A 23594-nucleotide genomic window follows, 5' to 3' on the forward strand; every position below is an offset into this window, starting at 1 on the left:
GTGGTCCTGACCTTCCCTTGTGTTCAGGCCGGGGGGGACACCCCTTGCAAGTGTCCCTCCCTTGAGATTTATCCTTCAAAAATAATATTTCGATTTCTTGGCAGTAAGGGTTGCGTACTCTCTGTAAAAGCAACTCTGAAATCTGAAGTCATTCACTAGCTCTTGAGTACGAGCTTTCCGAAGTTACTTCTTACGTTTCGCAGTCGTTTATTATGCTGGGCTTTGAAATGCGAAGTAAACAAAAAAAAATCCATGATCATCTACCATTATTCATCTCGACGATTCCTCGGAAGCCATTCACAGTGAAGTGTAAGTGCAACTGCTCGACTATGATTGTGTCGCTTTAAGAAAATCGCCGGTGAACATAAAAATGCTTTACAAGAAAGATTCCAGGGGTAAATCGTGGGAGGCTATTTCTACCAGGTATACACGATCGGCGAATGGAGGCAAAATTAAAAGAACTGTACCTTTCGCGTTGTCACAAGAAAACGCTAACATTTTTACTTCATGGTCCAACCCAAACGACATAGCTAAAAATGTGCTAGAGCCTACCTACGAGTTACACTTAGAAACCAACTTCGCCACGCCACATACGCGTATACTACTGGCTGCACATGCTGGTTTCTTTCTCTAAATTTCATTTGAAAGCATGATTTTAATTTTTATTTAATTAAAACTAAAGCATATTTTAAAAACAAACTGGCCACCATTGCCAGATGTGTGTCACCCCCTTGTGATTTTCCTGGATTTACGCCACTGCATGTTACAGTGTAGACAGTGTACTAAGTAGTTTTGAAGTTCGAGTGGGCTTTCTCAACAAGACTTAAAAAAAAAAGGTGGATAGTCTACGTGGTATCCTATCGTAGCTTTTTCTTTATTTTCTGTTGGGACAAACTACAGACCGAGACAGTAAATTATGACTCTTAATGCAATTTGTCAATGTCATTTCCAACTTGAAAATCAGTGTGTTAACTTTATCCAGTAATTTATCTTTAGCACTATTTTCTCTATTACAGTAAATTTCTCTACATTATATGTCATGAAGTCAATGTCCTTTATTTCAAGTATTGCATCTGAACAATAATATAGGCAACCTGAACCATCAGTGCATTCGAGAATTACGTTAGCAATATGGAAATTTTCCTCAAGGTAATTTTCTGGCTTCTTTGTTTCCTTCTCGTTGCAGCTTTGTTCGTAACAAAAAATACAAACTTGTTCGATCCTGAACCATTTTGTATTATCTTACGCAGCGTTCTGCTTGCATCCACTCTTGCGATGGCACGGTTAGGGCCTTGAGCATTTGAAAAAGATATCTTATAATTTTCGTCTTTTTCTCATGCAGGAAAGCAGCATTCTCAAAAGCCTGAAACCCACCAAGGCTTGGAATGTCATGGGTGACGTACTGTGCCGGCATTTCATACGGAACATAGACACATTTGTGCCAGCGGCCCTGAAGTTGACCGATAGTGCCACAGCTCTTATGACTCAAGTTCTGAACTATGTCCTTCAAGACAAGACACTGATTTCACTGTAAGCATGCTGCACGGCAAGCCTCGTTTTTGTTAATTCAGAGCGTTATGTCCATGGTAGTATAGTACTGTGTTCAAAGCATTACACTGCAATGTTATGTTTTCTGAAAAAGAAATATCTTGCTGGGTCTCTCCCACCTACCTGCTGTAATCGGCTATGATGACAGTGGTTACATCTCAATGAATTCAACTTATGTCGAGTCAAGAGGTAAAGAGGGAGATGGCACTAGAATTCATCTTCATTTTTTTTTTACCTCATCTAATGATTCACTTCTCTGGCTAATTGTTTCAAGGCATTAGACGCCACGTTACAAGCAAAATGTGCAGTAAAGACATGCACGAGTTGTCTGTATGCAATTACGGTGTAAGCACGCACTTACATAAAGGAAAGGAAAATGAAAAAATAATCAAGTAATGACATTAGTAAAATAAGAGCTAAAAACAAGAAAGTTTAACTCAGCGATGACGCACACGTTTAATAACTGAAGATTCCACGGGAATCGAATCCTCGACCTCTGGCACTGAAGCCTAGAGCTGTAACCATTCCACCGTAAATGCGCGCATCAGTGTGGTTGATAGAAGACCTTTAAAAGAATTCCTCGCATACTAGCTAGCAGGTCGAGATGCTTCACATGTTTTCATGTCTCCATGGACATATTGTCCCTGCCTGCTGGATGCTGCATCTTCGCCTCGTGCTGCAGCAGTTTGCACAATGCTTTGTTCATTGATAGCACAGCCAATAGATGTTGCACAATCAGAATTAATCGTTTTGCTTTGGCGTTACAAGGTTACTTCACGAACGAAGAACCCCTAATTTTTTTTTCTCATCTGTTGCTCGCGATCGCAGGGTCGGTTCGACGTTGTCATCCGAAGTCATGAAGCACTGGACCTTGGTCGCTCCTTTATTCGACGAAGACTCTCCGCAGACGGTCGTCAACTCCGCAGTTTTGGTTTGGAAAAGCTCGTGCAGCTGAGCCCCGAAGTACGTGACAATGCGTAGATGTCACAATACGTCATGTAGATGTCACAGGTGACAAGTGCAGATGTCACATTATGCCCTGAAAATTCTCACTGCTCTTAATCTATGGTCTACCTTTTTTTTCTTTCTTGCCTCTCTGCTATAAAAGCTTCATTGCTTGTTCTGATGCATTGTGAAAAATTTAGATATTTTAACTTTTGACATTTTTGTAGCCGGAAAAATCTGACAAACATAGGCAGCATTGCTGGTCACATCTCGATGATATCATTTAGTTCTGAATTCTTTCTCTTAACAGATTGCGAGTCCAAAGAGCCGCCACTTCGAAACCCTGTTTGCAGTTTTTCTAAAGCTGTTGGAACGACCAAAAGCCACTCTTATTGACAAGGTAATGTCTTTCATAGAAAATTTCATGGATCCATGCCGTTAAGCATTGATGCATCTATGTTAAATAGCTTCAAAAAACAAAGTTTGTGTCAGTGAGACGCTGAAAATGCTACCGTCGGTTTGAAGTCTGCATAAGACAAAGCTTACCCTCCACAGCAATTTGATGCTACAGCATTCCACTGAGAATTGCGAGGTTGAGGGTTTGACTCCCACTCATCGTGACCACTTTTCCACAGCGTGGAATGTAAAGATTCTTGTGTAATTAAATTATGTTTATGTGCATGTTCAAGAAGTCTAGGCAGTTAAGACTTATCTGCATCCTTGAATGTGCTATTCCTCAGAGCCTACGGTGTTGCATTGGAGACTTTAACATCATCAGTGCACAAGACCAAGCCAACTTGCGAAACTGATATATTTAGATTGGTATGCAGGCGAGGCTTGGACCACCTGGTTTTCTCATGACCCGAGCATAAGTCATGGCCCCCAGCCAAAGCGCAGTCGTTGTCAAAACTCTGCACATGCGAGATTGTGGAGGAGTCTAAATATTTCTGCAGCCTGGAATTTACATCTGTAACTTGGACCAAGCCTGTGAGGTACTTGCACTGGGGAAATAAAAAAAAAAACGAGCAGGAAAATATGTTTTTATAGAGCTGTGTGAATAGCAAAATTTTTGGTGCGAAGCGAATTCGAATAATAAAGATTGAGTGCGAATCAAATCGAATAATTTTCGAATATTGCTCAAGTATTCTTCGAATACTTTGAAGCGAAATTACAGAAAAAAGCTGCAGAGAATCCCTAAGTATGTTCTTACGAGACAGGAACAATTACAAGTCACAAGCATGGTCAAAGACCAGATTTATTCCTAAGGGGGGATGCTGCTTTTGTATCGTGAAAAATAAGGAAAAAAATCAATTTTCGAAAATCACATTTTCAGTTTCTCTAGTCCTTTTTCTGATTCCAAAATATCGCCACTGAAAACTACATAGAAGTGCGGTAAAAAATTTGTTGTGTTTGCCAAGGTGGCAAAAATCACTGCGGAAATCGCCAAAAAAAACTACGTTAAAAAATTATAGTTCCGCAACGGCGCAACTGGGAACCACCATCTTGGGCTCGTCAGAAAGAGCATTTCTCAGTCTTCAAATTTCCCGCTCCAGCTAGGTCCTCCATTCAGAAAAAAAGCGTACAAAAAGCAAATGGTTGAAGCTCGTTTCGAGGCCTTCGATTGGCTCCGTCCACCATGTTGCCCCAGCACACCTCGCCATTGGTCCGATCCTCGCTCCGGGATAGCGTCATCTGCTGCTTGCACGTCGCGAGGTCACAGCTGTCAAATATCGTGCTACTTAGTGACACGTTTGCACTCGTTCTGTGTTCATAGGTCGACGATCATTTAGAATATAATTACGCTTCAGTTGTTCGGCAGCTGCAAGCGTAAGCTCAAGCGGCTCAAGCATCATATTACGATAGTGCACCGCGCTCGTCGCGAACATTGCAGACGTGCGTCTCGGACAAGCTGTACTGCTTGTCGGCCTTTCGCACCTCGTGACGAAGACCATCCGGGTCGACTCTTCGTACTCGTGATTGAGCGTGACGTGCTTTGAAACATCAGGTACCGCAGCTGCACACATCGCGACCGACCTTACTGCTCGGAGTCATGGCTAGGCCTAACTCAGCTCACGGCGCCGTTGTATGAGACGAATCCGAACTTTCTGGGCAAGAACATTGCACCTGCAGACATATGAAAGCAAAGAAACTGCAATGTGTTTCATCGCAAGCAACGAATCGCGTCGCCCGCTGGTTCCTTGGAACCACGGATGGGCATTTTACACATCGGCAATGGAACCCGCCGCAAGCTCGTCGTGCAGCGACCGCTTGTGGCATCAGTGGACGCAGCTAGCAGTTTCGCACGTCGGCGCCCCAAAACGCAAGACCAAGCACACTGCACGCCGACTTAGCGTCTTTATATTTATTTTCCGTTATTATAAATCATTATATATTTATTTTCCGGAAGTTCGAATACTTTGAATAGTAAAATTCCGGTGCGAATCGAATCGAATAGCAAGCACTGTTCGAGAAATATTCGAAAGTTTGAATATTCGCACACCTCTACTTTTTTACGATATGCAAGCCCTATAAACTATTTGGGCTAGTTGTGCATTATCTTTATAAAAGTAATGCCACCGTTTTGTCCAATTGTAGTTCTATACCCTAAAACTGTGTCACACCCTCTTGAAGCAAGCCACAAGTGAACATGGCTAATTATCATTTGCTGGACTCTTGTTTCTTTTTTAATCAGGTCCTTGCACTGGGCTTACTTCCAGCATTTCTAAATGATGCACATCAAGAAACCTGCGACAAGCTCAGGTAAGAGTCGCAACGAAATATATTGTCTTGTGTTTTAGTATTTGCGATATTGTGCTCAGGTCAGAGTTACCGAGTCGTGAAACTGGGAAATGGTAGTAAATGTGTTGTACTCATGGTTACGAGGCAGTGTACTGTGGTTTTTTGTACTGCAGAATTCCAACAGCATATGTCGGCACGCCTACTCGCACTCATTACAGGGGCGTGAGTGTGAACGTGAGTGAGCGTGAGTGCAGGCACGAGTTGTAGGATATAACGCCAAGTTCTGCTTGACAGGTGTCCCGCAGGGAAGCCAGTTTACAGGGCATGGGGGCTTATGCTTTACAACGCGTTAAAAAATTATGCTGTGTGTACTCAGGACATGTCTGTTTTGCTAGTTAAAACTTGTATATCCGCTGCCTCCGCTGCTCCAGCGAGGTAAAGGCCTAGTCAGGAGGTTTAGGCCCGCCTTTTGCCTTACCTAGTGGGCAAACCATGTATCTGTTATCCTCGAATGAAACGACCACATGTGGCGAAAATAATTTCTCAGGAGATGCAAGCATCCTCCCCACAGAGCACAAACGCGAGTGAGCACCTGCGAGTGCGACTAGATGTGAGTGTGAGTGGATGTGATTATGAACAAGAATGGGTACCTGCGAGTGTGAGTAGTCTTTAACATGTGCATGTATGAATGCAAGTGTGAGTGGGTTACGTGTATGAACACAAGTGAACGTGAGTATGAACACAAGTGGACGTGAGTATGAATATGGTTGAGTGCCAGTGAGTATGAGTAGACGTGAGTATGAACTCGATTGAACGTGAGGCCTGGGAAAATTTAACAGCAAGCGAGTACAAGTTGTTTGCGTATACTATTGCCAACCTATGGCCTGCAGCATTTCTATGGGCACTTGTGATTGTTTTGCCAAGCCGAAGCTGGTCTTTTGAACTAACTGCTCGCCAACCAAATGTTCTAAACAGAGATGCCTTGGAGAACATGGTGCTGCAGCATTTTCCTATGGAGGTGTCAAAGCTGCTTCCTGGTGCCTCTGAATTGCTGTCCTACACGAAGGCAATGCGCAAGGTGAAGTTTGAGCAATTATTGTTTAATCCAAGGCCATGGGCGCGAGGGCCGTGCCTGGAAAATTTGGTTGACTGATGACAAAAAAACAATTATTTTTCACTCACTCCTCCCCCACCCCTGCGTCGTGTCTCCCGATTTCAGAAGTCCCTACGTTGGCGGGTATGCTAGTACATACGAGGGCATGAACATAATAAAATGCGTATAATATGCTGTGCAGCATTTTCACCAATCTTGCATGCTAGAGCAAATATACAGGGCATGACATCGTGTAAAGAAATTAACAAAAGGAAATACTTATCAAACCCCATTGCAATAAGCATCCTGTATGCTAGCTTTACGTAAACACTCATTCAAAAAATGTCTGCGTCATACTGACTAGCATTGTACTTTTGCTGCAGCTGTGTGATAAGACAAATCAGAGAAATATTATGGTCAAATGTGTTAAAAATTTTTAACTGGCCGCTTTTTAATGGTGGAACTGAAAACTGCAATGATGCCTGTAACTCGTTGCCAGTATGTTTTGCAAATAAGTGTTTTGTTGCTTGATTGAACTGTAAAACAGCTTTATAGTTCCTAAAAAAAAAAAAAGGCATATACAGATATTTAACATATAATTTGCAAAGGTTCCAAGTTTTCTTTCTCCTTTGTGAAGTTGGTTGATGCTGAGGAGGTTGGGGATAATTTACTATGCACGTTTTAATAAATTGGATCCCTGGCATTTATTTATATGCTTTTATTAGTTAATAAACCGAATGGAAAATTGGCAAAGGCGGTATAAATTAGTCATCTTGAACTGTAGCAAAAGAAAACAGCATGAGAGGAGAACGACGCAGACAGCAGCGATCTCTTGTGTCCCTTCTTTTTCCTTGTGCTGTGTCTTTCTTTTCTACAATTCGAAAGAGTTGTTATTACATTGCCTTATTCCAGTTGATAGGCTTGCCATATACGGCAACAAAATTTTTCTAACAATATTTAAAGCAGCTCAGTAGATAAGTTTCTTTGTCAACATCACGTCGTTCAATCCTGCAGGCATGAAGGATTATAATAAGCGTAGTAATGATGATACATTAATTAACTTCAATTCACCACTTCACATTTAATCAATTACTTGAGCGCGCATGTTGGAGCTGCCCAGTAAGAATTTTTTCTTTATCTCTTTAGCATTGATCCTAAGAAATCGTGTAATTTTTAAGCCACTGCTCAGTCCATTAAAATTTCTCCTGCCATCCAAGTTGCACAAGTGTCAATAATTTCAAGTTCATTATTGTATCAACGATTTCTCGTTTTCGTAAACTAATACAACCCTATAGGGTTTCGCATTACACCCTGTCGCATTACAACCCTATAGGTTTTCGCATTAAAAATGGGAGCTATAGCTCCCATCTGTAATGCGAAAACCTTGACAAAAAGCAAATGCATAAATAGATAAACAAATAATAAGCACGCTACTATATGCATTTTTGTTCATACACCGCATTTTGCAGTTGGTTTTCATTTTGTCGAGTCGCGTGTGAAAGTCACATTCACGCTTTCTCGTGCAGCTGCTGGCTGTCCTTGAGACCACTGGGAGCACCATGCTGCTGGAGCTTCTCCTCCGTGTGCTTCACCGGGAGGACAAGAACCATTTCCTCGAGCGTGAAGTGCTGCTCTCCCTGCGTCGTACCATGCCGGGGTACGTAACTCTTTAGAGAATTCTTTTGCTGTGATCAAAGTTCTATAGACTTCTAAACCCTAGACATAAATACAATGCTTGCAAACCCCAGCGCCTTGCAGCAAAATGCAGCAAAATTCATGCGTTTCTGAAATAAAAGATATATAATAAACCCGGGAAGAAATGCACTAACTGAGAAAACGTACAATCCAAATTCACTAATATACACTCAAACCTCGATATAACGAACAAAGATATAACGAATTATCGGTTATAACGAAGTAAATGAAGAATAGTCTTGTCATAGATACAGTGTTACAAATAAACGTTTATAACGAATTTTCGGGTATAACGAAGTTATTTTCGTAGCAGATGTGACTTTGTTATAATGAGGTTTGAGTGTACAGCACAGTTTCGCTTGGTAATGATATCACAAACGGCACCGCGAAATCTTGTGAAACGGGAACTTATCTGTGAGGTTCTACTGTATACATTTTATATATTTTAATAAACTAGTGCTGTATAACTTCTTGTTGCATGCTCTTCCCATAAGTTGATACAAATCTTTATATGCTATGCCTGATGTATTGAAATTTATTGGAAAGTAGGTTATGGTTACATTACATTTTTTATGTTAACTTCTTTGTTTATTGTTTTTGTTTTTTGTAATGCAGGCTGCACTGTCATGAACTGCTGTTTTCACGTTCTATGTTTTATGTTAGATACAAAACTAGCCTTTGGCTAAGGATCTTTGTTTTCATTTCGCGTTTAAATTGTGTGCACTCAATCAGCAATGGATTCAATTCGCTTGTTGCCTTAGCTAGTGTCAGCTATCCTCCGTATCTGTAACAAACAGTCCCTGCTGCCCAACCTACAGGTGTTCTGAGGCGAAGCAGCTGCAGCTACTCAACACGGCCTACAAGTGCGCCGCCACTCTACGCGGCCTCCCGACGCCAGCCAGACTCTCGATCGCGTCCAAGCTTCTGCCTCAACTCCTGAAGCACAGTTCCAAGTCTTCATTACGACAGTTCTTCGCCGAGAACATCGTCGCCATTGTGGACACAGTCGGATCGAAGATACGATCGGTACGACCGTCTCTCGGTGACATAAAGAGGCCGTTGTCATTTCTCTTAGGCCTTATTCACACAGCTGTGAGATGTGTTATGACATCACTTTTGTGATGCCGGCAGCCATCATGAGACTGTATGTTCTTTCTTGCTGGTTTCTCTTCAAAAATAACACGTCGGTTGCGTTGGTTGATGCACTTAACGTTTCCAGTAACCCATATTTTAGGATAAAGCGGTGAGAAAACGCTATCTCGTGATGGTATCTCATGACGCACATTTGTGACAAAGTGAAGGCTGGGAATTTCAAGGGCTTCTTTCTTTGTTTGACACAACCCTGATAAAGGCCAGCAGATAATGAAGCCAAGGAAGGCATCTTTTTCGGCTTCATTGTCTGCTTGTTTTCATTAACATTCGTGACAAAGCGTGACAGAGCGTTCGATGACCAGGTAAATCATGTCTTACAGTATTTTGTACCTATCATGCAATCTTGTAGATGCTACACAGGTACAGCAGTCACTGAACTCTCACTCGATGCATTTTGCAGTGCTGTTGTTTTTGATCTGGGACACCTTCTACAAAATTAATATTACAACCACAACATGGGGACAAGGGTTACGTCACATCAGATAGTGTTTGCGCACCTTTGACTGTTTCCAGCATCCAACATATTGTGTAAATGGATAGAATAAAGACATGTGGGATTAGAATTCAGGTTATTTCGAGACAAAATGTCTCAAAATTTTATGGCAAGCAGATATTTTGAGTAATAGGAAACGGTGTTCAGCGTATTCATTATTCAATGTAGACTGATGTAATGCAACTGTAGGTAATTGAATTTTCTAATAGTGTAGTCAAACCCGTTTATAACGAACTCGGAAGTGTCGCGAAAAGTGGCCGTTATATCAGTACGTTGTGTATGGATTCACCCTTAAAAACGTGCACTTAGCGGCCAAGCCATTTTTTTTCTGTGCACTTTTATTAAAGTGCTAACAACCCGTTTGGTGACAAGCTAAGCCTGTTCGCGTCGTGAAGCGACGCCCGCTGCATGCTCATGAGTGAATTAACCACCTTTGCAACAAACTGACACCATTTCACCGAAGCGCGGTACCGCCACGTGGAGCCGATCATCCCTGGCTAGTTGCATGCTGCGCGTTGCCTATTCGGCTGACGGAGTCACTGCCGGGCCGTTTGCTGTATACCGTATGCGCACGTTTGTACATTCTTCGTGCCTGCTTCACTCCGGACCGTGCACGGGCACAGCGAGTAGCCTGTTTGTTCAATGCGGTGAAGACAAGCATTTTGCAAGCAACACGCACTCTACGTCTCCGCGATGCTGTCGCGGCCCTGCACGATGATGTGCGGCGTACTTGGGTTTTCGCCTAATCAAACACGCAGTATACGCTCGCTGTCAGTGCACCGACGTCTCTCTGTGCCTGCACCACTGAGCAGCAACGAGCTACTTTTGTTTCTCCAGAGCGACGTGCACTTTAAAGCGGTCTCGCATGACGCGGAGGCGGCGAACTTGCGAACGGCAGCATGGCACGCTCGTACCGCCGTCAATCCGCACAGTGTACGCCACGCACGCGGCCGAGCAGATATCTGCAGATGACTGTGGTAAGGTTGTAGGTTATAAGTCATAATGGCTCGTTCATCGACGGCCACCACTTCGACTTTGCTCTTTTCTGATGGTTATCCACGAAGGCATCGGTGCAATCGCGCGGAAGTCATAATGACTGATTGACCGGTCTCTGCCATTACCGAAAAGTTGGACAACTTTTTGCAGCACATTGTGGCATTGACGAGTTTAGGGACGCAGTGAACCTTTATGCAATGAAAAGTTATCGCGGTTATCACTTCTTGCATTTATGCCTTCTTGCGTTCCAAGGCATTGTTTGGTTCATCATAGGCGGTTGTAGCTGCAGAGAACGGCGTCAGGAAAGGTTACAGTGTGAAAGCTGACCGCAAGGCTTCATGCTGCCTACTATTTTTTTTTTCCGCACTGCCATTCTGGCACTCAAGAAACATCTGAAAAGGGAGGGACCTCGCTCGCAACGTTTGAAATCTGCGTGCGGTGCTCGACGATCTGGGATATCTTAGTCACGAGTAAACAGGAGTGGCGCACATGCAAGCACGTGCCCCTCTCGTGCTTTAGAAGGCCTGTTTTAAATATTTTTTTTGCTTCGTATGCGCCATATTTTTACTGCGACTATGTCTGAAGTGTTCATTGTAAAAGTAGGAGGCTTTGAAAGATGTTCACTGTATTCCACTCACAGCTTCAATGGTTAGCATAGGAAAATCGTAAGTACACTCAAAGATGGTCGTTATAACGGATAGATCATTATATGTGGGATCGTTATAAGTGGGTTCAACTGTATATAAGTTCAAGCGTCAAGGAAGCAGTGTTATATGGGATGATATCGTAGAGTCACCAATGCCGACGGTCATCATAAACTTCAATAGTTCTAATAAGTGTGCGGAATTTGTGAATATAGTCTAGGTGAATATAACGTAGCTACATTGTTTTAAGTTCTGCCCTCCCTGCTTTTTATTTATTTATTTGTCTATTAAATCTTAAAAGGCCTTCTGTTCAACTTTGTGCCTTGACTTTGCCCTCCCCCGCTGCAGGGTAGTAAACCAGGCGCGATCTAAGTTAACGTCCTTGCCATTCATAATCACACTTCCTCAAGTTCATGAACATATCTTAAGGAACCATCTGCCACCCATGGCTGTGTGCAGGGTTCCGAGTGGCAGTTGGCAAGCAAGATCGTGGCCCTCTCCTGTCTCGAAGTCCTCTACTCTTGCTTGCACAAGGACGACGTCTCCGGAAAACAGTCTGCCATCAACAACGCCTTCTGCCGTGCCCGGGAAGTCACCACTGTGGTTGGAAACGAGCTCACCAAGGAAGTCACCAAGTAAGCGTTAATGCTGCTCGAAAGGCTGTAGTATTCTGAGGCTGGTAATGCCTACTGATTGCCTGCTCTATGACTTCTTTCCAAGGTGACTGTAATGTTCCAAGGTTAAAGTGGCTGAATGAACAAGTGCCTCAGACAGGCTGGCCGACACTTAGATAGATGGACCTATCTTTGTCATGGCATGTTATGGCAAAACATAGACCATCTTTGTCATGGCATATAGACGTACCTTTGTCATGCCATCCTTGGTATGTTAGGTTTAGTAAAGGGGTTTAGTTGTTGACGTCACACTAACGTGGTGTCACATTCACACACCATTTTACAGAGTTTTCCACCATATTTATTTCTAGTAGTGCCAAAACCATGTTTTCATTCCATGGTGCTGTAATAAATGTTGGATTAGGTATTTTAAGTTATTCGTCCACTTTTGTTTACACTAAACTAAAGTACCACTAAACTCGTCAAACTAAGGTACCAAATGTAAACTAAAGTTTACATTTGGTGCATTTTTAAAACTTCCTATTTGGGAGCATGAACAGGTTTGAATTTTTGGCTTTTGTGGACATCACGTTTTGGTTTGAAGCGAAGTGAAAGAGAATGGTAATTAGTCTTTAGTAATTTCAAAGCAAATTTGAATAGTAGCAGGAATTGAGTAGTAGGGTGAAAGTTATAAGCCGTAAATATGCTGCGTTTTTAAATTTGCCATAATTAGCCAGTATAACATGCTTTTAAGCTTGAAAAAACAAAATTAATTTTTGGGTTCAGGCAAAATGCACACTTTACCGGGAAGTGTGATTTCACGGCAGCGCGGTATTTTCCTTGAGAATGCATTTGCGCATCATATTGGCCTTATGCTGCAGTGAAACCACCTTTTCAGTTGAGTTACATACAATAAAATGTACTTTTTCTTTTATTCACCCACGAGGCGGCAAAGAAGAGGCAAGACCTCAACGTCTCCACGCTGGAGGCCTAGGCCGGGCCGTTCAAATTGCTGGTTTCCAATAAAGTTTATTCCTCCCTCCTCTTTTATTCCAAGTGCTCGAATATGTGCGCAGGCCTATTAATCTTACATTGTTGTATCTGGTAATTTGTTGAAGTGATGGAAGGGCTGCTCCAATTGCTCCAATTGCTCCAAACTGTTCCAAAAGAGAAATGCTACTACATATTGCTCCAGACTGTGGTTTTTGTTAGTAACTGCACCGAACCTGCTCCAAAACGGCACTGAGAAAATTAAGCTGAAGAACTTGAAGTGTGTGACCAACTGGCAAGCCCTAAAGAAACCGAAAACAATCTGTATACTATCATCCTAGTATGCTAGCATGCAGCTGGGTCAGCTCTGATCTCATTTATGCAACAAAAACTGGCATATCAAGTATTTAACTGATTTAGCTTTTCTTTTTTTTTCAATTTTACATGCAGGCTATTTTGGTCAAATGTGAAAATGACCCGAGATTGTATTTTAAATATATAGCTCATATCACGGCACATTCGATAACCAAATATCTCTTTCTTTGTTTGTTTCTTGCAGTTTGCATTGATTTTTGCCTGTGAAATATCTTTCACAAGAAATATTCATTAGAGCTGTGCGAATAGCAAAATTTTGGGTTGGAAGCGAATTCGAATATTGAAATGTGAGTGCGAATCAAATCAAATATTTTTCGAATATTTCCCGAATATTTTTCGAATACTTCGAAGCAAAATTGCAGAAAAAAAAGTTAGAGAGGATTCCTAAGCATATTCTTATGAGATAGCAACATGAAAGTTTCTTTTCGCTAGGTTGATGAAGTGCTGGCAGGGTGGTGTTTCATAGTTGTCTTATCAAGAATGAGACAATGTAGAAGCTGAATTGTATTTATGTACATGATTTGGTGCAACCAAAGTGTTGCCGACAACACTTCACACGTGATGGGCAAAGGTGCTATTTTCTCAGCCTCTCCTCCTCTTTCAACTTCTGTGGAAGCCCAACTAATGTGGCGGACAAGGGTATGCTCCCTTCAAGTCCGGAGTTCCAAATCTGCCTCGTAGACGTCGATATATAAGAACATCTGAAATTTTGGATGCTAAAAAGCTTCGGCTTCCGATTTTTAGGACTACCTGCCCAAATTTCAGCTCCAAAACAGCATTAATTGAGCCCCCACCTCTGCCACATCTTTCATCTCCATGTTGAAACCAGCGTTTTCTTGAGTTAGTAAATTTGCGACCGTAGCAGAGCTTGAAAGGCAGCTTTGCCGCAATACCGGGGTGTGATGAGGTGAAGCATATTGAGAAATCTAGGGACCACTTCCAATCTGATGTTGACTGTGTCTTGGCAAAGTTCGACCGCAACGGAGCTTGAAAGGTAGCCTTGCTGCAATACGGGGGTGCGATGAGCTGAAGCGTATTGAAAATATAGGTACCACTTTCAATTGGACGTTGACTGTGTCTTAGAAAAGTTCTACCGTAACGGAGCTTAAAAGGCAACTTTGCCGCAATACTGGGGTGTGATGAGGTGAAGCACATTGAAACTCTAGGGACCACTTTCAATCGAACGTTGACTGTCTCTTGGCAAAGTTCGACCGTAACGGAGCTTGAAAGGCTGCTCTGCCACAATACGAGAGTGTAATGAGGTGAAGCATATTGAAAATTTGAAGGAGTCACTTTCAATCGGACGTTGACTGTATTTGTTTTTGGGAAGTTCCAATAGTTTGAATAGTAAAATTCCAGTGCGAATCGAATCGAATAGCAATCACTATTCGAAAAATATTCGAAATTTCGAATATTCGCCCACCCCTAATATTCATATTTATGAGACACTTCGGTGATGCTTTGAACTCCAAGAGTTGTACAGCATATTTCGTAATCTGCTCCGAAAACACCAATAGCTGCTCCAAACTAGCATTTTTCCTGCTACGAAAACACTTATGGCTACTCCGAAGTGGTACTTTTTCTACTCTGAAATCTGCTTCAAAAAGTAAAAAGTCACTTCCATCACAGTTGTTGTGCTTGTTTTCGTTTTATAAAGATTTTACAGTACTTGTTTGCATTCTGTCTCTTTGCTCTAGGCACACAAACATGCTCAAGAAAGAAAGGGGTGAGCTAGGCGGTGAAGAGGGGAATGCGTACCTGTGGCGCCACCTACGATGTGCAGCGTACAACGTCATCGCCGCTGTGGTCTCATGCACGCAAGTCGAGGCACAGTTCTACGATGTCTTTCTCTTCCAAGAAAAGCCCGAGAAGGTGAGCCGGTCAACGTAAAACTTGCGAAGCATTTGGTCAGAGGAAACCGTGCTCGTTTATTTTTAACTCTGTGTAAGCTTCAGGTGGACGTCAACAACGCACCGTGTAAGTTTCTTGACCTTGCGCATTTTCTCTGTACTTACTCACTCATTCGTGGAATTTTCGATCTGACTACTAGACGAAGGAAAGGGGAACCAATCGACAGGCACGTTTTTGTTAGGCACAGGCATATGTTTGTTAGGCATATGTTTGTTAGGCATATGAAGGCAGCAGACAATAAAGCGAAGCACAGCATCGGGGAAGCTTTCCGTAGCTTTTAATAGAAGCGTAGGGTTTATGAGACAAAGAAAAACGAAAGCGGACGAAAATACGACTTGCTGCCTGTGGAGATCGAACCAGCAGCTTCCTGCATTATGCGTGCGATGCACCACCAGTTGTGCTGCGGTAGAGCAATTCGTATTTATGTATGTGTAACCATAGGAGTACTTACCCTCATGGTTGCACGTATGTAAATAGTGCCGCTCACAGCCATGGCAGCAAATGGGGAACATTCTTTTTGCCAGATGGCATTGTGTAGTATGTGCTGTGCTGATATACCTGATGCAGGTATGTATATCGCAACATCACATGCTATGTGGTACACTCAAACCTCGTTATAAAGAACACGGATATAACGAATTATCGGTTATAACGAAGTAAATAAAGAATAGTCTTGCAATAGCTACAGTGTTACAAATAAACGTTTATAACGAATTTTCGGATATAACGAAGTTATTTTTGTGGCAGATGCGACTTTGTTATAATGAGGTTTGAGTGTATATACAGATGTGTTTACGTGCGTAGATGCTTTTGCACATACTATATGCATACAAACTGCATGCTATGTGATGTATAATATGTGTGTACATACGTACCTGCACGCATGCATTCTTACACACATACACACACACACACACACATACACACACACACATACATACATACATACATATGTGGAAAGTGCATCTGTGGCATTTATGTGCCCTTGCAAGACTGCATGTGTTCCCTCTCTCTCTTGTCATTTGTTTCTGACTTTAAACTTGATCGCTTCAATTGTTGGTTCAATTTACACTCGGACGAATGCATACATTTGGTCACAATAGGACGCGAGAGCCACTAATAACGAAACCGTTCTTTTTTCTTGAGGTGCTGCACTTTTAATGTAATGGTTCGGCGCGCACATCACTAAAATATAATAAAGTTTGTAACCTCGAATTCGGAATTGAAGAATACACACAGTTAAAACTTCTTTGCAAGGCCTGTGCCCCATAAATGGTTGTGGCTGACTATGCACTTCATTTATGTTCATCTACCATACGCTAGTGAAGCTATTGCCCATTGCTCATGCTGTTGCCCACACCATAGCCCATGCTTTATCCACACTATTGCCCATGCTATTACCCACGCTATATGCTCAGCAGCTGCCAGCTGGCAAGCCATTAAGACTAAACACAATTGTCCTCTGGTCCCACGAGAGATAGCACAATACTTGTGATCACCACAAACTTTGGATGGACCTCGGGCATTTGGTTATGTGTCATTCAATATGTCGTGTAAAAGCGAGGCTTACAGTGCTGTGTCCTAACAATCGCTTTCTCTTCGTTTAGGGAGAGTTCGTTTGGAACAACATCACCAACGAGAAGAGGACATACAAATTCCCGCTGGAACTGGACGTAAGTGATGCACGAAAGGTTGATGTATATTATACTACACTGTTAAGACCTTGGGACCACGGAAACCTGCACGTATTATCAGACGCTCATCTGAACAGATGTAATCCACAGAACTGAAAGCCTGCCGTTTTCTTGGGTGCCCTAATGACCTCATCTCAGCTTAACCCTTTGAGGGTTTACGCTGTGCATGCGCAGTACTCACGGATTGAAACAGGACAATTTAGGGCCAAGTAATGCACATACTTTTGTTCCCACAGTCTTCAGTTCGGGTCATATCAGCGTAAGTTCCGAATCGAATGTGTAGATCAGAGCCAACATTATCTTTAGAGACCAGATTCGTCGCGACATGACATGGTTATCTCGAGCAATTGCGCATACCAGTCAGTATACTAAAAAACTTGATGTCGTTATTGAATCCGTGAGTACTGTACGTCATTGCCTGTACATTTAAAATGCGCACCTTTTTCTAGCATTTCTCTTGCTTGGCATGTGCTGCCACGCTTCGGGAATACGTGGAATTTTTTTCATGTGCCGATGTCTCTTAGTTGTTTTTTTTTTCTTTCCAAAGCAGCGTGCCGGTTTTCGCTAGTGCATCCGAGCGCGCGCGCGCATTGCAGCTGGTTTTGGTTTCATCATTCAGGGGGTTATTGCTTCTCGCGCCCGCAAAGCTGATCGCTGTCGGGCTTCTAATCTCTCAAAGGGTGACTGCTTGTTACTCTCTCGTTTATTTCTCCCCGGGGCGCAATTACATCTGTTTGTGTGCGGCGCTAAATTACGCAAACGATGCCGCCGTGGTTGCGTTTCCTCTTTTGGGTACTTGGAAAAACTAACTCCGTCTCGTTGGCGATAAGACGAAGGATTATTATAGCTTTTTTTACTCGTTTTGCTTTCTGGATGGGCGCACAACCAGACTGTTTTCCTCCACGCGCTCACTCACGCAGTTCGCTTACGCTGTGGAAGTGCGCGCCGGTTGCTCTGCTGCTAGCGAGCTGAGCGGCTATTCTTTTGATGTGGGCTATTCCCCAAGTGCCGAATCAGACTCTGATTCAATGGATGTCAGTTCGTCAGACGAGGATTTACTTACAAGTTTGGACCCGGATGATGATGAAGGAGCGACATCTCGGCTATCACACGCTGAAAAGTTTTTAGTGTTTGAGCAAGAACATTTTTTACTGGAAAAGTACTCTGGTGTACTTATTTTTGTATGTCTGTGAGCTATGTGTAATACAATGCATAATTTTTTGTAAAAGATCGTATAAGTGTTTTTTTTTAGGATTTAGCTTGATGTTACCAATAAATTATGTGTATGCAACAACAAAAATGATTACTTTGTCACTTTACGGTCACGGAAAAAGATTTGAGACAATTTGTTTGTTAAATAGAATCATCTGAAGAATTTAATTCAGCAATAAAAAAATACACATTTTCGGAGCGCATTTCGCGAAAAAATTCAACCCTCAAAGGTTTAATAAAATAGCATTAAAGGGACACTGAACTGAAACAATGAATTCACTTCATTCACTACATCAGAGAAATTTTATTGCGATACCAATTATATGGACAGTCTCGGCTGGAAAATGTCCGTCCCCGTCGCCGTCATTCACCGTATATGTATAAGTATGTATATATATAGAAAGGCCACAAAGAAAAATAATTAAGAAATTCTTTCCGACGCACGGAATCGAACGGGCGGCCTCTCGCTTTGCAGCCCGCCGCGTTAGACGTTAGGCCACGACAGCACCGTCTCTCGGCCTGTTAACGGCGAGCTATTTATATACATCATGTAATTCAGCATGCTTTCTTAGTGGCCACATAGATGGCGCGACGTGCGCGCGTGTTGCGCGCTTTAAAGATCGTCGCCCCGCCCCTGCAAACGCCGTTGCCGTTCACTCTACAGGGTGTCGTCGCTTTCGTGCGCTTATCTCAAGGAAAGAAGGGGCGGCCGGTGGGGTGCTTCGCTTCACTCGCTGCAGCGGCCGCGTTTGCGAAAGGAGCGCGCTGTTCAAACAGAAATAAGTAACAACTGTGACAATTAGTTCGTGCTCGTCTTGTGTGTACCTGTTCGTTTGTTTCGTGCGTCCTGCTTTATGTTTGAGCAGCGCGCTTCAAGTGTCGAGCTGTGACGCATTAGTTCGCGCTCGTCCTGTGTGCGTTCTTTTCGTGCGTCCTTTGGGCTCGAGCGACGCGCTGGCAATTTCGAGCTGCTTTCCGTTCTTCGCATTACATTACAATTTATTTCTATCGCAATCATTGCTTCGCCGTTGCGGCGAAACTGTGACTTTTTATAATGCCCTCTAAACAGTGCCTTATATATGCCAGAACATAACCGAAATATGCAATGGAGCCTGGTGAGGGACTCTTTTAGGAGACATTTGTTAGCTATATTCTCAATGTGTCACTGACTGTAGTGCATAGTTTGCCGTGATGAGAACATAATTTCTGTTTATAAGCACCAACTCGCCCAAAGCACAGCATGAGTGTGACATTCTGTGACATTGCTAAACCACAGGCCCCATTTCGAAGGAACCGTCAGGTTGTGGGTGTGACGGAAGAGGCTCCGGAAGAGGGCAGCAGGCGTGAATCTTCCAAAAGGCGCAGTCTTTCGTGGTCTCTTCTAGGGAGCAGCCTCGCCAAGGAAGCTAGCCAGTACAGCCTTTCGGCGAGTGGACTGGTAAGTCTGTCTTGGGATTTGAAAGCATGGTACTAATCTGACCAGAAAAAAAAAAAGATTGTACAAAATTATTAACTATTTGTTGCAGGCATTCTGGGACATCAGTGAGCCGAGCAAATCCACAGATCCCGGTGCCGAAAAAGCGGTAAGTTGTGCCAATGCATTTCGAACTTCCTTCTGCAAATTTTTCACAAACTGCCGAGCGTAAAACAGTGCTAGCTAAAAATCTGCCAAGAACAAATGGTTTAAGAAGTATATTGCAGTTAAACATATTGTTACATTTCTTAGGGAACTACGGGGAAAGAAATGGATGATCTGGAAAAGCATACCATTCGATAGCAATCGCATGAAGCGAGTCTTGAAACATTTGGCATTTAAAAGTGTAAGTGCCATGTAAACATAACAAACAGGACCATATCAATAAGGTTTTATTGTAGCAAGTGAACCTTCATTGAGTGACAAACTTCAGTGGCAGCGGCATCATTTACGCACCATGTCGGCACCACCACATAGTTCGCGGGTGTACACAAATAGGCCCTCAAAGGTGTGCAGGTCTCATGTGTATTTGTATGCGTCGTTTTCCAATAATTGATGCTCTCTCGATCATGGGCTTGTCGGCGATCAGCCGTTTTTTATACGAAAATCTGATCCTTTATCGAGTTTATCGAGGTGACTTGGCATTTCACGTTGCCACATTTCATTCTTGCCTGGATATGAACGCACGATTGTCATTGGTGCCTGTAGCAAGTGAAGTATTCCGCTTCTAAACAAGTGGACAACAGTCCAATGCCCGGCATGGAGGAAGGAAACAGTTGGGAGGGAGCATTGCACAATGCGATAGAAAGAAAGAAATATAGAAAGAAGAAAACTAAAGTCGTGCGTCAAGCACGCGCATGCCAAGCTTCACTTGCCTCCATTTTCTCGATAGGGCAAGGTCTCCTGAATTTTATTCAGCCGCTGCTTTCCAAGTTTAAAGTGTGTACTGTGCTATACTTCAGAGTCCTTACTTGTTATTGAATGAGCCGTTTCTTCTTTACGTTGTTCCAGTCCACGGTAGACGCGCCAAAGTTCCGCAAGCTGAAAGTCGTTGATCTCGAGGACGACGAACTCAACCGTCACGATTGCATGGCGATGGTCTGCTCAGTCATAGAGCACATGGCCAGCATTGGAATCATCTGCAAGACCGTTGAGGTGAGCTTCCTGAGCATTCGAAGCAGCAACACATTCGCACCACATTTGTCTAGATGTTCATCCTCAGCTTAGATTCGTTGAGTTAGTTTTACAGCTACCTTGCTAATGGTTACCTATCTTTTTAGTTAGCTGTTACATAGTTGTTTCTCAGATGCAGGTGCACTCAACCTCGATATAACGAACACGGATATAACGAATTATCGGTTATAACAAAGTAAATTAAGAATAACGTTGTCACATATGCAGTGTTACGAATGTACGTTTATAACAAATTTTCGGATATAACAAACTTATTTTCGTTTCAGATGAGACTTTGTTATAACTAGGTTTGAGTGTATATGCACTGTCGAGCTTTGAAAGGTGGCAAAATATAGTGAAACAGGTTGATTAGGCGTCACCTGTCAGGGTTTCCATGACAGTTGCGTGCAGTTGACATCTTCGCTATATGAGATTCCAAGGTAAGACTTGCCACATGACCCACGTTTCAGTTATGACTGCCCTTTACTTAGTGCCTCGTGACTAGAGAGGCTTTGTTTTGAGTGGGAACGCAGAGAGGCTCAAAATGACTAGAAGTCCAACTTCATTAAGTAGTTTTAATGCGTATAACTTGACCAATTACTGTTTTTGCATACATACATATAGTTTGCATAAGCAAATTCTCCGGTTTTGGTTATGTTAGTACATAGCAGTTATAGTGCTCAGCTGTTGACTGGAAAGTCGCGGGTTCGATCGCGGCTGTGGCCATCACATTTCTACAGAGGCAGAATGCTAGAGGCCCTTGTACTGTGCGATCTCACTGCACGTTAAACAACACCAGATGGTCAAAATTTCCAGAGCCTCCACTACGGCGTGCCTCATAATCATATCATGATTCTGGCACATTAGACCCCGGATATTATTATTAATGTTATTATTTGAAAGTTGATTTTACTGTCACCTTTCAGGAAGCGAAAGCCAGTCCAGTGCCCAAGTGGCTGAGCACCATTATGGGGGCGATCACTGCAGACCATACCAAGCCAAATGCGCTTCTTTTTCTCTGTAGAGTCATCGTCAATTGCGCTGAGGTGAGTTGATACTTCGTAATTTTGTTTTGTATTAATGAGTTCATTGTACAGGACAGTCACCATCAGCCCTCAGTCACAATGTCACAGCCTGTGCTATGACTAATTCCACCACCGAAATTGGCATCTACACTACTTTTCTGTGCCTTTCCAGGTTCTCAAGGTGTACGTGCATCACCTCCTGCCAGTCATACTTGACATCCTGGCACAAAAGAAACTTGGCTCCGAACTGGACGCATTCGTTATCGACCTCGTTGTGACGGCACTGACTTGGACTGCTAATCTGGACACCAAAGTACGTAATGTTGTTCCTATTTTTTGTCTGGTGAAGCACTTGTAATTGCACGTGTAGAGGGAACGACTGTGTGTACATTTCCATAAATTTGACACCTATCCCGGCATTTCGATTGAGCAAAATGCTTGATGCCCATGTACTTATAGTATTTAGGTGCTCTTTAAAGATACCCAGGTAGCCGAAATTTCCGGAGCCCTCCTGTACGGCATCCCTCATAATCATGTGGTTTTGGGATGTAAAACCTCAACGGTGGTTATTATTATTAGGAATTTGACACTGGTTAATGAACCGAATGTTCCAGTTGTCACACATACAATTCTGTCAGCCTAATGTGTTTCTGTGTGTTTGTTTTTTTCAACCCGAGATTTACACTCTTGCCAGAAAGTCACACAGCCCTTTAAGCACTTGCCTAAGACAACTCATAGGTGAAGGCCGTCTCGTTCTTTTTCTTTTCAGTTGACTGTATTGATCTTTCCCTTCTTGTACCTCACATGGTTTTACACTTCCTCGGGGATTGGCCCACCTTTGACCAAGTGCTGACATCATGTTATGTGACGTTATAGCGATGTCATGATGAGGCGTCACAATTTTTGGCTATCTATCACATCAATATAACTTCATTTTTTCACTCGGTTACAGCGCAACAGACACGAGGACAATAGAAGGAAAACAGACAACACAGCACCGTGTGTTGTCCGTTTTCTAGAGCTGTGTGAATAGCAAAATTTTGGGTGTGAAGCGAATTCGAATAATAAAGATTGAGTGCGAATCGAATCTAATAATTTCGAATAATTTTCGAATATTTCTCAAACATTTTTCGAATATTTCGAAGTGAAATTACAGAAAAAGTTGCAGAGAATCCCTAAGTATGTTCTTGTGAGATAGCAACATGAAAGTGTTTCTTTTCGCTAGGTTGATGAAGTGCTGGTGGGGTCATATTTCATAGTTGTCTTTCTTATCAAGAATGAGGCAATGTAGAGGCCGAATTGTATTTATGTACATGATTTGGTGCAACCAAAGTGTTGCCGACAACACTTTACACATGATAGGCAAAGATGCCATTTCCTCAGCCTCTCCTCCTCTTTCAACTTCTGTGGAAGCCCAACCGATGTGGCGGACAAGGGTGTGCTCCCTTCAAGTCCGGAGTTCCAAATCTGCCTCGTAGACGTCGATATATAAGAACATCTGAAATTTTGGATGCTAAAAAGCTTTGGGCGTCAGATTTTTCGGACCTCCTGCCCAAATTTCAGGTCCAAAACAGAATTAATTGAGCCCCCAACTCTGCCAAATCTTTCATCTCCATATTGGAACCAGCGTTTTCTTGAGTTAATACATTTGCGACCGTAGCGGAGTTTGAAAGGCAGCTTTGCCACAATACGGGGGTGTGATGAGGTGAAGCATATTGAAAATCTAGGGACCACTTCCAAACGGACGTTGAATGTCTCTTGGCTAAGTTCGACCGTAACGGAGCTTGAAAGGCAGCTTTGCCGCAATACGGGAGTGTGTGG

General features: G+C 42.8%; 1 protein-coding gene across 1 annotated transcript in view; it reads left to right on the plus strand.

Moving 5' to 3' along the window:
• The window catches only part of LOC119398985 (DNA-dependent protein kinase catalytic subunit), a 223364-nt gene that overhangs the window by 69938 nt on the left and 129832 nt on the right, over positions 1–23594 (plus strand). The window contains 16 exon segments of the mRNA XM_049417869.1: positions 1343–1530; positions 2377–2474; positions 2477–2511; positions 2804–2893; positions 5186–5253; positions 6208–6310; positions 7852–7982; positions 8839–9046; positions 11765–11940; positions 14982–15156; positions 16803–16868; positions 19378–19539; positions 19628–19684; positions 20587–20730; positions 21675–21794; positions 21946–22086. Of these exon segments, the coding sequence (XP_049273826.1) occupies positions 1343–1530; positions 2377–2474; positions 2477–2511; positions 2804–2893; positions 5186–5253; positions 6208–6310; positions 7852–7982; positions 8839–9046; positions 11765–11940; positions 14982–15156; positions 16803–16868; positions 19378–19539; positions 19628–19684; positions 20587–20730; positions 21675–21794; positions 21946–22086 (1962 nt within the window).

This window comes from Rhipicephalus sanguineus, chromosome 7 (assembly GCF_013339695.2).
Source record: "Rhipicephalus sanguineus isolate Rsan-2018 chromosome 7, BIME_Rsan_1.4, whole genome shotgun sequence".
NCBI lineage: Eukaryota > Metazoa > Arthropoda > Arachnida > Ixodida > Ixodidae > Rhipicephalus > Rhipicephalus sanguineus.